The 13627-nt window shown below is 43.2% G+C and overlaps 1 protein-coding gene across 1 annotated transcript in view; it reads right to left on the bottom strand.

The window, feature by feature from the left end:
* LOC123994929 (protein sel-1 homolog 1-like) overlaps positions 1 to 13360 on the bottom strand; it is a 63769-nt gene extending 50409 nt beyond the window's left edge. The window contains exons 1-3 of the mRNA XM_046298050.1: positions 12852 to 13360; positions 12586 to 12629; positions 8066 to 8270 (exon numbers count right to left, since the gene is read on the bottom strand). Of these exons, the coding sequence (XP_046154006.1) occupies positions 8066 to 8270; positions 12586 to 12629; positions 12852 to 12939 (337 nt within the window). The 5' untranslated portion in view covers positions 12940 to 13360. The remainder of the gene's footprint in view (positions 1 to 8065; positions 8271 to 12585; positions 12630 to 12851) is intronic.
* Positions 13361 to 13627: the final 267 nt, after the last annotated feature.

Genomic DNA, 13627 nt, shown 5'->3' on the forward strand with positions numbered 1-13627 from the left:
ATTAAGAGGGAAAGTTGGTCAGGATGATATCTAAGAGGGTGCCCATGGTTACGGATTTAAGGTTGTACCTGGTAGGTTCCTTGACACACTCAAACTGGTGCGCCTGGCACCTACTACCATACTCTGTTCAAAGGCACTTAAAACTTCTTTGGGATAGGTGGAAGTATTCTCACGTCCAGATGAAAAGCATGTCCAAAGTAAACTGCCTGCTACTCAGGCCCAGAAGCTAAGATATGCATATTATTAGTAGATTTGGATAGAAAACACTCTGAAGTTTCTATAACTCTTTGAATCATGTCTGTGAATATAACAGAAATTATTTAGCAGGCGAAACCCCGAGGACAAATTTTTATATAATACGGGTTTTGAAATAATCCTCACTTTAGAAAGCGCTGTCCATTTCGTTGTTAGGCTTTGAAACAACAACCATGAACTTTTCTTCAAATTGATCAGCACAGTGAGGTGTGTTTTAAAAGCAATATACTGTTTTGATAATACTTTTTTGTTGATAAGTGTTCGATGTGATTTTAGATTGCATTCGCATTGACGTCAGTGGTTAGAGCAGGCCTGGGCAAACATTTTCCATGGAGGGCCATGTTAGAATTTATTTTGCCATCGTGAGCCAGAATCATACACTTCTCAAAAAAATAAAGGTAACACTTAGACAACACAATGTAACTCCAAGTCAATCACAATTCTTCAAAATGAAACTGTCCACTTTGGAAGAAACACTGATTGACAATAAATTGCACATGCTGTTGTGCAAATGGAATAGACAACAGGTGGAAATTATAGGCAATTAGCAAGACACCCCCAATAAAGGAGTGGTTCTGCAGGTGATACCCACAGACCACTTCTCAGTTCCTATGCTTCCTGGCTGATGTTTTAGTCACTTTTGAATGCTGGCAGTGCTTACACTCTAGTGGTAGCATGAGACGGAGTCTACAACCTACACAAGTGGCTCAGGAAGTGTAGCTCATCCAGGATGGCACATCAATGAGAGCTGTGGCAAGAAGGTTTGCTGTGTCTGTCAGCGTAGTGCCCAAAGCACGGAGGCGCTACCAGGAGACAGAGCAGTACATCAGGAGACATGGAGGCCGTAGGAGGGCAACAACCCAGCAGCAGGACCGCTACCTCCGCCTTTGTGCAAGGAGGAGCAGGAGGAACACTGCCAGAGCCCTGCAAAATGACCTCCAGCAGGCCACAAATGTGCATGTGTCTGCTCATACGGTAAGAAACAGACTCCATGAGGGTGGTATGAGGGCCGACGTCCACGGGTGGGGGTTGTGCTTACAGCCCAACACCGTGCAGGATGTTTGGCATTTGCCAGAGAACACCAAGATTGTCAAATTCGCCACTGGCACCCTGTGCTCTTCACAGATGAAAGCAGGTTCACACTGAGCACGTGACAGACGTGACAGTCTGGAGACGCCGTGGAGAACGTTCTGCTGCCTGCAACATCCTCCAGCGTGACCGGTTTGGCGGTGGGTCAGTCATGGTGTGGGGTGGCATTTCTCTGGGGGGACGCACAGCCCTCCATGTGCTCGCCAGAGGTAGCCTGACTGCCATTAGGTACCGAGATGAGATCCTCAGACCCCTTGTGAGACCATATGCTGGTGCGGTTGGCCCTGGGTTCCTCCTAATGCAAGACAATGCTAGACCTCATGTGGCTGGAGTGTGTCAGCAGTTCCTGCAAGAGGAAGGCATTGATGCTATGGACTGGCCCACCCGTTCCCCAGACCTGAATCCAATTGAGCACATCTCGGACATCATGTCTCGCTCCATCCACCAACACTACGTTGCACCACAGACTGTCCAGGAGTTGGCGGATGCTTTAGTCCAGGTCTGGGAGGAGATCCCTCAGGAGACCATCCGCCACCTCATCAGGAGCATGCCCAGGCGTTATAGGGAGGTCATACAGGCACGTGGAGGCCACACACACTACTGAGCCTAATTTTGACTTGTTTTAAGGACATTACATCAAAGTTGGGTCAGCCTGTAGTGTGGTTTGCCACTTTAATTTTGAGTGCGACTCCAAATCCAGACCTCCGTGGGTTGATAAATTTGATTTCCATTGATAGTTGAATGTGCTGACAACAAAATCACACAAATTATGTAAAGAAAAAAGTATTTAATAAGAATATTTCATTCATTCAGATCTAGGATGTGTTATTTTAGTGTTCCCTTTACTTTTTTGAGCAGTGTATTATAGGTGTGTATGACTATGTTGACAGATACATCTACTGAAAATCACATCCAGATATACTACTTATTTTACTTTTTTAACATACACAGAAATAAACCACATCCATGTTCTCTTTTTGGTAGGTATGGTCATTATTAAACATGCAATGAACTACACGGAGGGAAAAGTACAGGTTTCACAAAAACACAAAGAGTTCAACATTCAACAGGGAATTCTCTGATGGGCATAGACTTGCGCATTAAAGCCAGGTATAGCCAGGTATAGTTTGACGTCACTAAGCGCAGAGATTATCTGTGCCTTAACTTGTTATATTTCATCACTGAAAATGTCTGTTCACATATATAGGTTAACCCAAACAGTACAAACATCTTCTGAGCATGACTCCTAATCTTTGGAAAGTTTTGTTCATCGAGAGATGCATAGAACCTTGTCATTGACATTGTTTTGAATAGTTCTCCATACACTGCATCAGACTGAAGATCAATAAGCTCAATTTGTAGGTCAGTGGGAGCATTATCCACATTGAAGGTGAAAGGAGAGGAAACCCAACAGAATTTCAACGCTTTGAAATACTGAAATACGACAAGAAAACTCAAGGTTCAAAGCACACAGCAGAGATGTTCTACTTCACCCGCTGGTCATCTGATAGGGAACAGGCCAGTAGTGCCGGAAGGTGGCTGAGATTGTTGGCTTCTACTTGGAAGGTCAGGAGGAGTAATTTTCCCTTGAAGGCTTTAACAAGGCTGTACATCTGATGTGCAAAAAGACCCTTCTCTTGTAGTTTGGTATTCAGTTAATTAATGAAGGCTATGATGTCCATGGTGAAGGCAAAATCAGCCAACCATTCTTTATTTGCAGTTGAGGGAAATCCACATATTTTCCTTTCATTTTATAAAAACTCAGCAATCTCTGACGTCAGGTCCCACGCCCTTTAAAGGACCTTCCCCAAACTCAGCCATCTCCCGTTTGTGTGATAGGGGAGATCTGCATGACCCGACTCTGTCTCTTCCAACAGTGAGAAAAACTGCCTGTAGTTTTAAGATTCTGCTCTTATGCTCTTAAGTTTATCACTTTAGTGAACTTTAGTATCCAGAACATGGCTCATTTACAGAGCACCTCCTGATGAATAATGCAGGAAAATAATTCTGATGTGGGTTCAGCTTAGCTACTTGATCTCGTATCCGTTTAAAAAGGCTAAAAAAAAATTCTGTCAAGTTAGGGCACCGATCAGTGGTCACACTGGATAACTTTTCAAAACTCACCTCACACTTACTAACGTCCTCCAATAAATATTTCCCTGTGGTTGTGCTCTTCATTGACTGCACAGAAGCAAGCTCCTCTGTAATTTCAAAGTCTGGGGTTATGACTCCTTTACCTTGTCTTTCAACTGCTGTTCATATTCTCTACGATATCCTGAACACGCCGTGCCACTGTTCATCTTGACAAGGAACCATTTTCAAACAACTCTTTCTTGTCGGGCAAAGTATTGCTGCAGTCAATGAAATATTATTTAATGACTTCGTCCCCAGCGAATGGCTTGCTATGTTTAGCAATATTGAGGGACAGTACATAGCTAGCTTTCGCAATTCCGTTGTTTGCTGAAAGCAGTTTTGTGAAAAGTCCTTGCTGCTTTTGCAACTGAGAAAGCAACACTTTCGATGCACTTGCCCTCTGCTCAGAAGACATATTCCTATATGTCTCTGCATGATTTGCCTGGAAGTGTTGGGACAAGTTGTACTCTTTCAAGACAGCGATGCTCTGTTTGCACACAGCTTTCCCTGATACCTCAATAAAGACATATTCCGATGTCCACTCTTGCTGGAACACCCTACATTCATTGTCTACTTTCCTTTTCTTTGAAAAATTCATTTTTGCACAATTTCTAGCTAGCTAGTTTTTGTAACTGTGACGTGTGTCTCAGCCTGTCAGTCACTGTCTGTTCTCGTGCAGTTATTTATAAGTGCCTTCAAAATAAATGTCACAAGCAGTGGGAGTTAAATCATTACACAATGGCGAGTATTCTTTGGGCTTTTAATTTGAATAACAAATACGTTTTTCAAAACTTTACTATCGCAAATTCTTGATGTGATCGGAGCATGACTCCGTGGGCCGTATTGAAATTAGGTCGCCAGCCGCAAACTAAGATTGAATCCTACTACGCCGGGTCTGACACTTGTTAGATGTGGCAGGGCTTGCAAACTATAATGGATTACAAAGGGAAACCCAGCCGTGAGCTGCCCAATGACGAAAGCCTACCAGATTAGCTAGATTCATATGGTCGCTTTGAGGCAAGCAACACTGAACCATGCATGACAGCACCTCCATAGTCAATGTGAGTAAGACCTTAAAACAGGTAGGCATTCACAAGGCCAGACATATTACCAGGACATGTACTCTGAGCATGCGCTGACCAGCTGGTAAGTGCCTTGACTGAAATGTTCAACCTCACCTTGACCCAGACTGTATTAAAATTTCAAGCAGACCACCATAGTCCCTGTGCCCAAGAACCTGTCTATTGCCCTGTAGCACTCACATCTGTATCCATGAAATGCCTTGCAACACCACCATCCCAGACACATTACAATTTGCCTACCACCAACAGATGACGCAATTTCAATTGCACTTCCCTTTCCCACCTGGACAAGAGGAACACCTACATGAGAATGCTGTTCATTGACTACAGCTCAGCGTTCAACACCATAGTGCCCACAAAGCTCATCACTAAGCTCAGGACCCTAGGACTTGGCCAACAAAGGGTATATAACAAAGTATTGAGAAACTTTTGTTATTGACCAAATACTTATTTTCCACCATAATTTGCAAATAAATTCATTAAAAATACTACAATGTGATTTTCTGGATTTTTTTTCTTCTCATTTTGTCTGTCATAGTTGAAGTGTACCTATGATGAAAATTACAGGCCTCTCTCATCTTTTTAAGTGGGAGAACTTGCACAATTGGTGGCTGACAATACTTTTTTGCCCCACTGTACATTTTATTCTACCATTTCTACCATTCTGCTATTTTCATGTGCGCATTTTCGTGGAACAGTTTCATTTCAATAATAACGTTTTTGTTTCTCAAAATCATTGTCATGCAGTTAATCATAAAAATCTGAATTAAAATGATAAAAATCTAAAAGTTAAAAGTCAACTAATGAGAGATCACCAGCCTCTGCCATATGGACACATTGATACACCGTGAACCGTTGGAGGCTAAAGTAATGAGCACATGGAACTCATTGCCTATAGTCCAAAGCAGCAGTAGGCCGATAACTTCCCTTGCTCTTTCAAACTTGGTGATTATCGAGGATTTTTTAAATGTTCAAATAGCTTACTGTGAGGAACTATAGTTATAATATATTAGCATTTGTAATGGATGTTTAAAAAAACACTTTGCTACAGTTCGCAGAGCAGGACAGGTACTTCGATGCATGCGCTCCCTCAACGTTATCAGGACAGAGAAACCAGACATGCTCATTGCTCACATGGAACACTTCAAACAAAAGAATGAAAAAAATGGACAAATCTCAAATGATGGTTATGAAATAAACAAATACTTGTTTCTCACAAGCGTAGCAGGATGCGAAATCTGCAAATAATGTTTCCACTCCGAGAATGACAAAGGTAAATGACTAATAACTGCATTATCAGAAATTCATGTAACCAAGTGATGGGGATTAACGGTATTGATTAAAGAAACAAAATCAAAGGGCAAATCATTCACACGATGAAACAATGAGCAAGAACTGGCGGGAGACAGCTGAGCCATTCTGGAGAGACTTGCCTATATCTTCGACTCACCTCTTCCCTTCTTCAACATTTTAAACTATTGTAACATTATCTTTACACATATTTTAGATGCTTTTCACTGAGAGCAGTAACTCAATAATCAGCTAGGCCTATTGCCACACATGCTGACCAAACTGCGGGCTTCCCAAACGAGCTTGTGATTTGAAACAATCCACAGCTATTTATTTTAAAGAAGCTAATGATCTTCCATTCCTCTCTGGTGAAGAATTTATGATTTGAATGATTTCTGAATCATTTTGGCAAATGTATTTCCATTTACTTCCCTATTGGACCCACCGCTGGTGCCATTTCTCTCTTGTTTTATTGGTTTTCATATCAACTTTCTTTTGTTGTCCAGAAGCCAAAGGCACAAGCCTAGTAATATTAGCAACCCATGCTAGTTGTTGTATCTTTAGATCTCTACGTTTCTAACAGAGATACCTGTGACATATGGGACTGATATCAGGTGTGCTGTTTAGAATGGCATTTTCCTGCGAATTGCATTTTGGCAAATCTTTGGAAATTACATTTTATTGGCTGCTTTATTACATGACTTAAGAACCCTTACCATAATCTAAATGTGATTTCTGTCATTCTGAGGACAGTGGGTGGACTACCTAAACCTTTTCCTTTCTTAATAGGTTATGCAACCACTCAGGAAAAAAAAAAGAAATGTCCCGTTTTCAGGACCTGTCTTTCAAAGATGATTCGTAAAAATCCAAATAGCTTCACAGATCTTCATTCATTGTAAAGGGGTTAAACACTGTTTCGCATGCTTGTTCAATGAACCATAAACAATGAATGAACATGCACCTGTGGACGGTCGATAAGACTAACAGCTTACAGACGGTAGACAATTAAGGTCACAGTTATGAAAACTTAGGACACTAAAGAGGCCTTTCCACTGACTCTGGAAAAACACAAAAAGAAAGACGTCCAGAGTCCCTCTGCGTGAACATGCCTTAGGCATGCTGCAAGTTGGCATGAGGACTGCAGATGTGGCCAGTGCAATAAATTGCAATGTCCGTACTGTGAGATGCCGAAGACAGCACAACCGGGAGACAGGACGGACAGCTGATCGTCCTCGCAGTGGCAGAGCATGTGTAACAACACCTGCACAGGATCGGTACATCCGAACATCACAACTGCAGGACAGAAACAGCACAAACCCACCATCGCTGGACCAGACAGGACTGGCAAAAAGTGCTCTTCCTTGACGAGTCGCGGTTTTGTCTCACCAGGGGTGATGGTCGGATTCGCGTTTATCGTCAAAGGAATGAGCATTACACCGAGGCCTGTACTCTAGAGCGGGATTGATTTGGAGGTGGAGGGTCCATCATGGTCTGGGGTGGTATGTCACAGCATCATTGGACTGAGCTTGTTGTCATTGCAGGCAATCGCAACGCTGTGCGTTACAGGGAAGACATCCTCCTCCCTCATGTGGTACCCTTCCTGCTGGCTCCTCCTGACATGACCCTCCAGCATGACAATGCCACCAGCCATACTGCTCGTTCTGTTGGTGATTTCCTGCAAGACAGGAATGTCAGTGTTCTGCCATGGCCAGTGAAGAGCCTGGATCTCAATCCCATTGAGCATGTCTGGGACCTGTTGGATCAGAGGGTGAGGGCTAGGGCCATTCCCCCCAGGAATGTCCGGGAACTTGCAGGTGCCTTGGTGGAAGAGTGGGGTAACATCTCACAGCAAGAACTGGCAAATCTGGTGCAGTCCATGAGGGGGAGATGCACTGCAGTACTTAATGCAGCTGTTGGCCACACCAGATACTGACTGTTACTTTTGACCCCCCCTTTGTTCAGGGACACATTATTCCATTTCTGTTAGTCACATGTCTGTGGAACTTGTTCAGTTTATGTCTCAGTTGTTGAATCTTGCTATGTTCATACAAATATTTACACATGTTAAGTTTGCTGAAAATAAATGCAATTGACAGTGAGAGGAAGTTAGTTTTTTTTGCTGAATCGACTGAATGAGCCCCAAAACATGCTATGACTTATTGATTTTGATGATATTAGTAAAATCGTGAAAATTAGTTTGTCCTGGCTGTCCTTACTCTCTTTGGGCCTTTCCTCAATGGGAGGAGGTTGGGTGGGCAAGTCCTCCTTCTCTTCCCCCACTTGCCCACCCTCCTGGACCCCACCATCGGGTCTTCTCTCCCCCTCACGCTGCGGGGCCTCCCTGGCGGCAGTCACCATTCCTGCTACAATCCTGGAACCTACTACGTCCTCTTCATCCTCAGAGTTGGGGTCATGGTAAGACTAGAGGGGGGAAACAACCAATATGAGATGGTGGAGGGGAAACAAAGGAATTCTAAGTCATGTTACATGATGAAATATAACTTATTCTACTGTCATTAGCTTGATGGTTAGTGGGTGAGTGTAACACCGACGCTACACAAATCTGCTTTGGTCAGTTCTTTGCTAAACAACCATACCATGAGACATCAATGTCTTCAACACTGGAAATGATAAATGGTTAAGATTGATATAATTTAAAAGATTATAAACAGGGTTGTCAAATAATTTTGTTGTTTTAACCATCAACTCAAATTATTTTCACATTCACAGATGTTGCAGCTTACATCATCTGAGGTTTTCGTGTTGTGCCCACCATCAGTTGAGACATGACCTTGAATACAGGATGCCATGTTTTGACTGATAAATGTACTAAAATGGGAAGAGAATTGAAATGTCTACTTCCAAATGGTACCATAAAGATGGTTGGAGGTCCAGATATCAGAGAATGTTTGATGAATGGGAATATCTGTTGTTTTAAATTATACTGTCAAACCTTCATAGAAAACCTATTTAAATCATAGAAATATAGATAATTGAATAGACATGACAATTTGAGCTGACATTGAAAGCTGGGTGGACCGTTGGCCATCTTTGTGGTAGTAATTAGAAGTTACAATTTCAATGGTGTACCTGATAGACCGCAGTGGTCTAAAGGGATAGTTCCATTCTGTTGCTATGATTGAAATGACACCACCCTGTATTCAAGAGCATGTTGTCTCAACCCCAAAAACTTTGATGACAAAATAGGATCTAAGCTACAACATACGCAAATATGAAGTTTGCGTTTTTAGATAGACGTTAAAGGTTAAATCATTCCGACCTTTTCCTCTATGAGCAAAACAAGTTGTTTAAAACTAAAGGCATGCTGTCAAAAAGAGATTGAATTCAAAAGGATTAACCCCTTTGACTGGGCTGAGCGGGAGCTGACCTCCCGTGGGGGTTGGACCGCCAAGAGACCAGAGTTGGCTAATTGGGATGTAGGGTTTGCGCATAGCCTGAAGGTAGCAGTTCTCATTGCTGCTCAGTAGGCAAGCACCACAGATGTAATGATGTGAGCTTTGACTGGAAGCCAGTGGAGTGCACGGAGGAGCAACATGAGGGGTGACATGAGAGAATTTAGGAAGGTTGACACCAGATGGGCTGCAACGTTCTGGATAAGTTAAATGGATTTGAAGGAACAGGTGGGAAGCCCAGCCAACAGAGACTTGCAGTAATCCAGACGGGATATGACGAGTGCCTGGAATAGGATCTGCGCCGCTTCCTGTGTGAGGCAAGGTTGTACACTACGGATGTTGTAGAGCATGAACCTGCAGGAGTGAGTCACTGCTTTGATGTTTGCAGAGAACAATAGGGTGTTGTCCAGGGTCACATCAAGGTTCTTTGTACTCTGGGAAGGGGACACCATGGAGTTGTCGACCGTAATGGAGAGGTCTTGGAGAGGGCAGGCCTTCTCCGGGAGGAAGCAGCTAAGTCTTGTCGAGGTTAAGCTTGAGGTGGTGGGCTGACATCAAAGCTGAGATATCTGCCAGGCACTGAGAGATGCGTGTCGCCACCTGGGAGTCAGAAGGGGGAATGAGAAAAGTAGTTGAGTGTCATCCGCATAACAATGACAGGAGAGACCATGAGAGGATGTGACAGAGCTGAGTGACTTGGTGTATAGAGAAAAGAGGAGAGGGCCTAAAACCAGATCAGGAGCAACCCGCCAGGTAGGATGCATTCCAAGTGTGTGGAGAGCCTGAGATGCCCAACTCTGAAAGGGTCGAGAGGAGGATCTGGTGGTTCACAGTGTCGAATGCAGAGGATAGATCTAGGAGGATGAGAACAGAGAGAGATTCAGCTTTGGCAGAATGGAGAGTGGTCAGGGATGAGTTGATGAGGGAAGTGAGGAATGGGAGAAGGTCTCCAGAGATAGTCTGGAGAAGGGAAGAGGGGATGGGGTTGAGTGGACCAGTTGTCGGGCGGCTTGACATCAAGTCACAGAATTTCATCTGGAGAGAGAGGAGAGAAAGAGGTCAAGGCGTAGGGTAGTTCTGTGTGAGTGGGACCAGTGGCTTTAGTAGGCTGAGTGAATGAGGATGTATTTTTTATTTTTATTACAAAGTCATCTGCAGAGAGGGAGGTGGTGGAGGATTAAGGACGGAGGTGTCGAAGAGTTTCCCAGGGTTGAGTGATAGAAAGCGGCTTCAGAAAAGGACACACAAGAGAAGGTAGAGAGGAGGGTGGAAGGATGATAGGTCGTCTGGAAAGTTTAGTTTTCCTCAAGTTTTGCTCAGCTGCCTGCAGCCCTGTTCTGTGAGTCACTCAGCCAAAGAGCAGAAAGGGAGGGTTGAGCCGGCCTGGAGGAAAGGGGACACTGGGAGTGAAAGTAGGTGGAAAGAGAGTAGGGTTAAAGATGCAGAGTCAGGAGGGAGAAGGATTTTGTGGAAGGAAGAGATGATAGAATAAAAGAGAGAACGAAGATTGCGACGACGTAATGAATCTATCCAGTCTATCAATATATGACATGTCAATTCGGAAAGTATTTAGATCCCTTGACTTTTTCCACATTTCGTTAGAGCCTTACTCTAAAATGGATTTTAAAAAGTACAAAAAAAAATCTCATAAATCTACACACAAGACTCCATAATGACAAAGTGAACAGGTTTTTATACATTTTTTAAAATGTATAATTAAAAAAAAAATAATATTCAGACCCTTTGCTGTGAGACTCGACATGTTTCTACAACTTGATTGGAGACCAACTATGATAAATTAAATTGATTGGACATGATTTGGAAAGGCACACACCTGTCTATATAAGGTCCCACAGTTGACAGCACATGTCAGAGCAAAAACCAAGCTATGAGGGTGAAGGAATTGTCCATAGAGCCCCAAGACAGGATTGTGTCGAAGCACAGATCGGGTACCCAAAAATGTCTGCCACATTGAATGTCCCCAAGAATACAGCCTCCATATATCTTAAATGGAAGAAGTTTCGAACCACCAAGACTCTTCCTAGAGCTTGGCGCCCAGCCAGACTGAGCAATCAGGGGAAAAGGTCCTTGGACTAAGAAGGGCCTTGGATCAAGAACCCAATAGTTACTCTGACAGCTCCAGAGTTCCTCTGTGGAGATGGGAGAACCTTCCAGAAAGACAACCATCTCTGAAGTGGCTCCCGAGTGGCGCAGCCATCTAAGGCACTGCATCTCAGTGCAAGAGGTGCCACTACAGTACCTAGTTCGAATCCAGGCTGCATCATATCCGGCCGAGATTGGGAGTCCCATAGGACATTGTACAATTGGCCCAGCGTCGTCTGGGTTTGGCCGTCATTGTAAATAAGAATTATATTCTTAACAGACTTGCCTAGTTAAATAAAGGTCAATAAAAATAACCAATCAGACCTTTATGGTAGAGTGGCCAGATGGAATCCACTCCTCAGTAAAAGGAACATGACAGCCAGCTTGAGAAACAAGGTTCTCTGGTCTGATGAAACCAAGATTGAACTCTTTGAATGCCAAGTGTCACATCTGGTGGAAACCTGGCACCATCCCTACAGTGAAGCATGGTTGTGGCAGCATCATGTAGTGGGGATGTTTTTCTGCAGCAGGGACTGGGAGACTAGTCAGGAAAAGATAAACGGAGCAAAGTAGAGAGAGATCCTTGATGAAATACTGGGGCGAAGGTTCACCTTCCAACAGGACAATGACCCTAAACACACAACCAAGGCTTCGGGACAAGTCTCTGAATGTCTGAGTGGCCCAGCCAGAGCCCGGACATGAACCCGATCTCTGGAGAGACCTGAATATAGCTGTGCAGAGACACTCCCCATCCAACTTGACAGAGCTTGAGAGGATCTGCAGCAAAATTTGGGAGAAACTCCAAATACAGTTGTGCCAAGTTTGTAGTGTCATACCCAAGAAGACAATCGCTGCCAAAGGTGCTTCAACAAAGTACTAAGTAAAGGGTCAGAATACTTATGTAAATTTAATATTTCCTTATTTTTGCATATACATTTGCTCAATCTGTTTTTGCATTGTCATTATGGGGTAGATTGTAGATTGTGGGGGAAAAATATATATAATATATGCCATTTAGCAGACGCTTTTATCCAAAGTGACTTACAGTCATGTGTGCATACATTCTACGTACTATTTAATCAATTTTAGAATAGGGCTGTAACATAAAAATGTGGATAAAGTCAAGGGGTGTGAATACTTTACGAATGCACTGTATATATTGCTTGTTACATCAAGGTACCTATTTGAACCTAGCAGTAGTGAAATGTGTTTATAGCTACCTTCAATTCAGGAGCATGATCATGATTCCCCTGTAGCTCTTCATCTGTAGAAAGACCAAGAAAATGTAATTGATTAGGCATTGTGCATCAGCTGACAATCCAAACATGTTTCGTTCAAAAAACACCACTTCGTAGAAAAAGAAAGTACTTTCAGTATTGATAGTTAGCGCCTCGAAAAAATGTCAACAAGCTTACTACTGCTAGCGTTACAGAATCTGTCAAATTGTATCAACTATGACATCTACCCAGCTGACGTTAAGACTTACCAGCTGCTGTTCCGTGTGAGAAAAATACAAGGAGAATAACCAGGGACAAAACCATCCTCGAAGTCTTGAATGACCCTTTAAAATCCATTTCGATTACAAACTAACGACTGCTAGCCAGCTACTTTAGTTAACGAAGTTAGCTCCGTGGCCAATGTCAGTCATCCACGTACAGGTTTCTCCTCTTGCATACGCTGCTAACTAACATTCACGAGCACAAAGCCCACCAGATACATATTCGATAGCAGCATAGGGTAGGTACACTGTTTGTTTAACTAACGATATGCTTTTTTTTACTGCTGACATGGAAGATATTTAGCAGGATAGCTAGCATGTTAGCTTAAAAAAAACACCTAGTTTCGTTAGCTAGGTACGCGTTCCTGGTCTTTGAAGCCCGTTGATAAATTGCAACGATGTGCTGTTATACCATTCGCAGTTTATCAGACAGCTAGCTAAACTACCGTTGACCGCCACTTCCTGGTCTCCCCGATAAACCTATCCTAGCACGCGTTGGCTGACATTGACCAACGTAGAGGACGTCACCCAATCCGGTGTGTAAACACACTACGTTCCTTTCGTGCACGGGGTCGCAAAAAATGTTTCCGCCTGTGGTTCTACACACGTCGACAGACGAAACGCTTTCTGACATAATTCGTGTACGTTTGTGTTGCATAACATGTATTTGGCACGCCCCCAAAAAATAACAAGTACTCGTCTTGGCATAATTAAATAATTTAGCAGACGTTATCCAGAGCGACTGACAGGTTTAAATTCGTAGT

Source organism: Oncorhynchus gorbuscha, linkage group LG14, assembly GCF_021184085.1.
Source record: "Oncorhynchus gorbuscha isolate QuinsamMale2020 ecotype Even-year linkage group LG14, OgorEven_v1.0, whole genome shotgun sequence".
Lineage (NCBI taxonomy): Eukaryota > Metazoa > Chordata > Actinopteri > Salmoniformes > Salmonidae > Oncorhynchus > Oncorhynchus gorbuscha.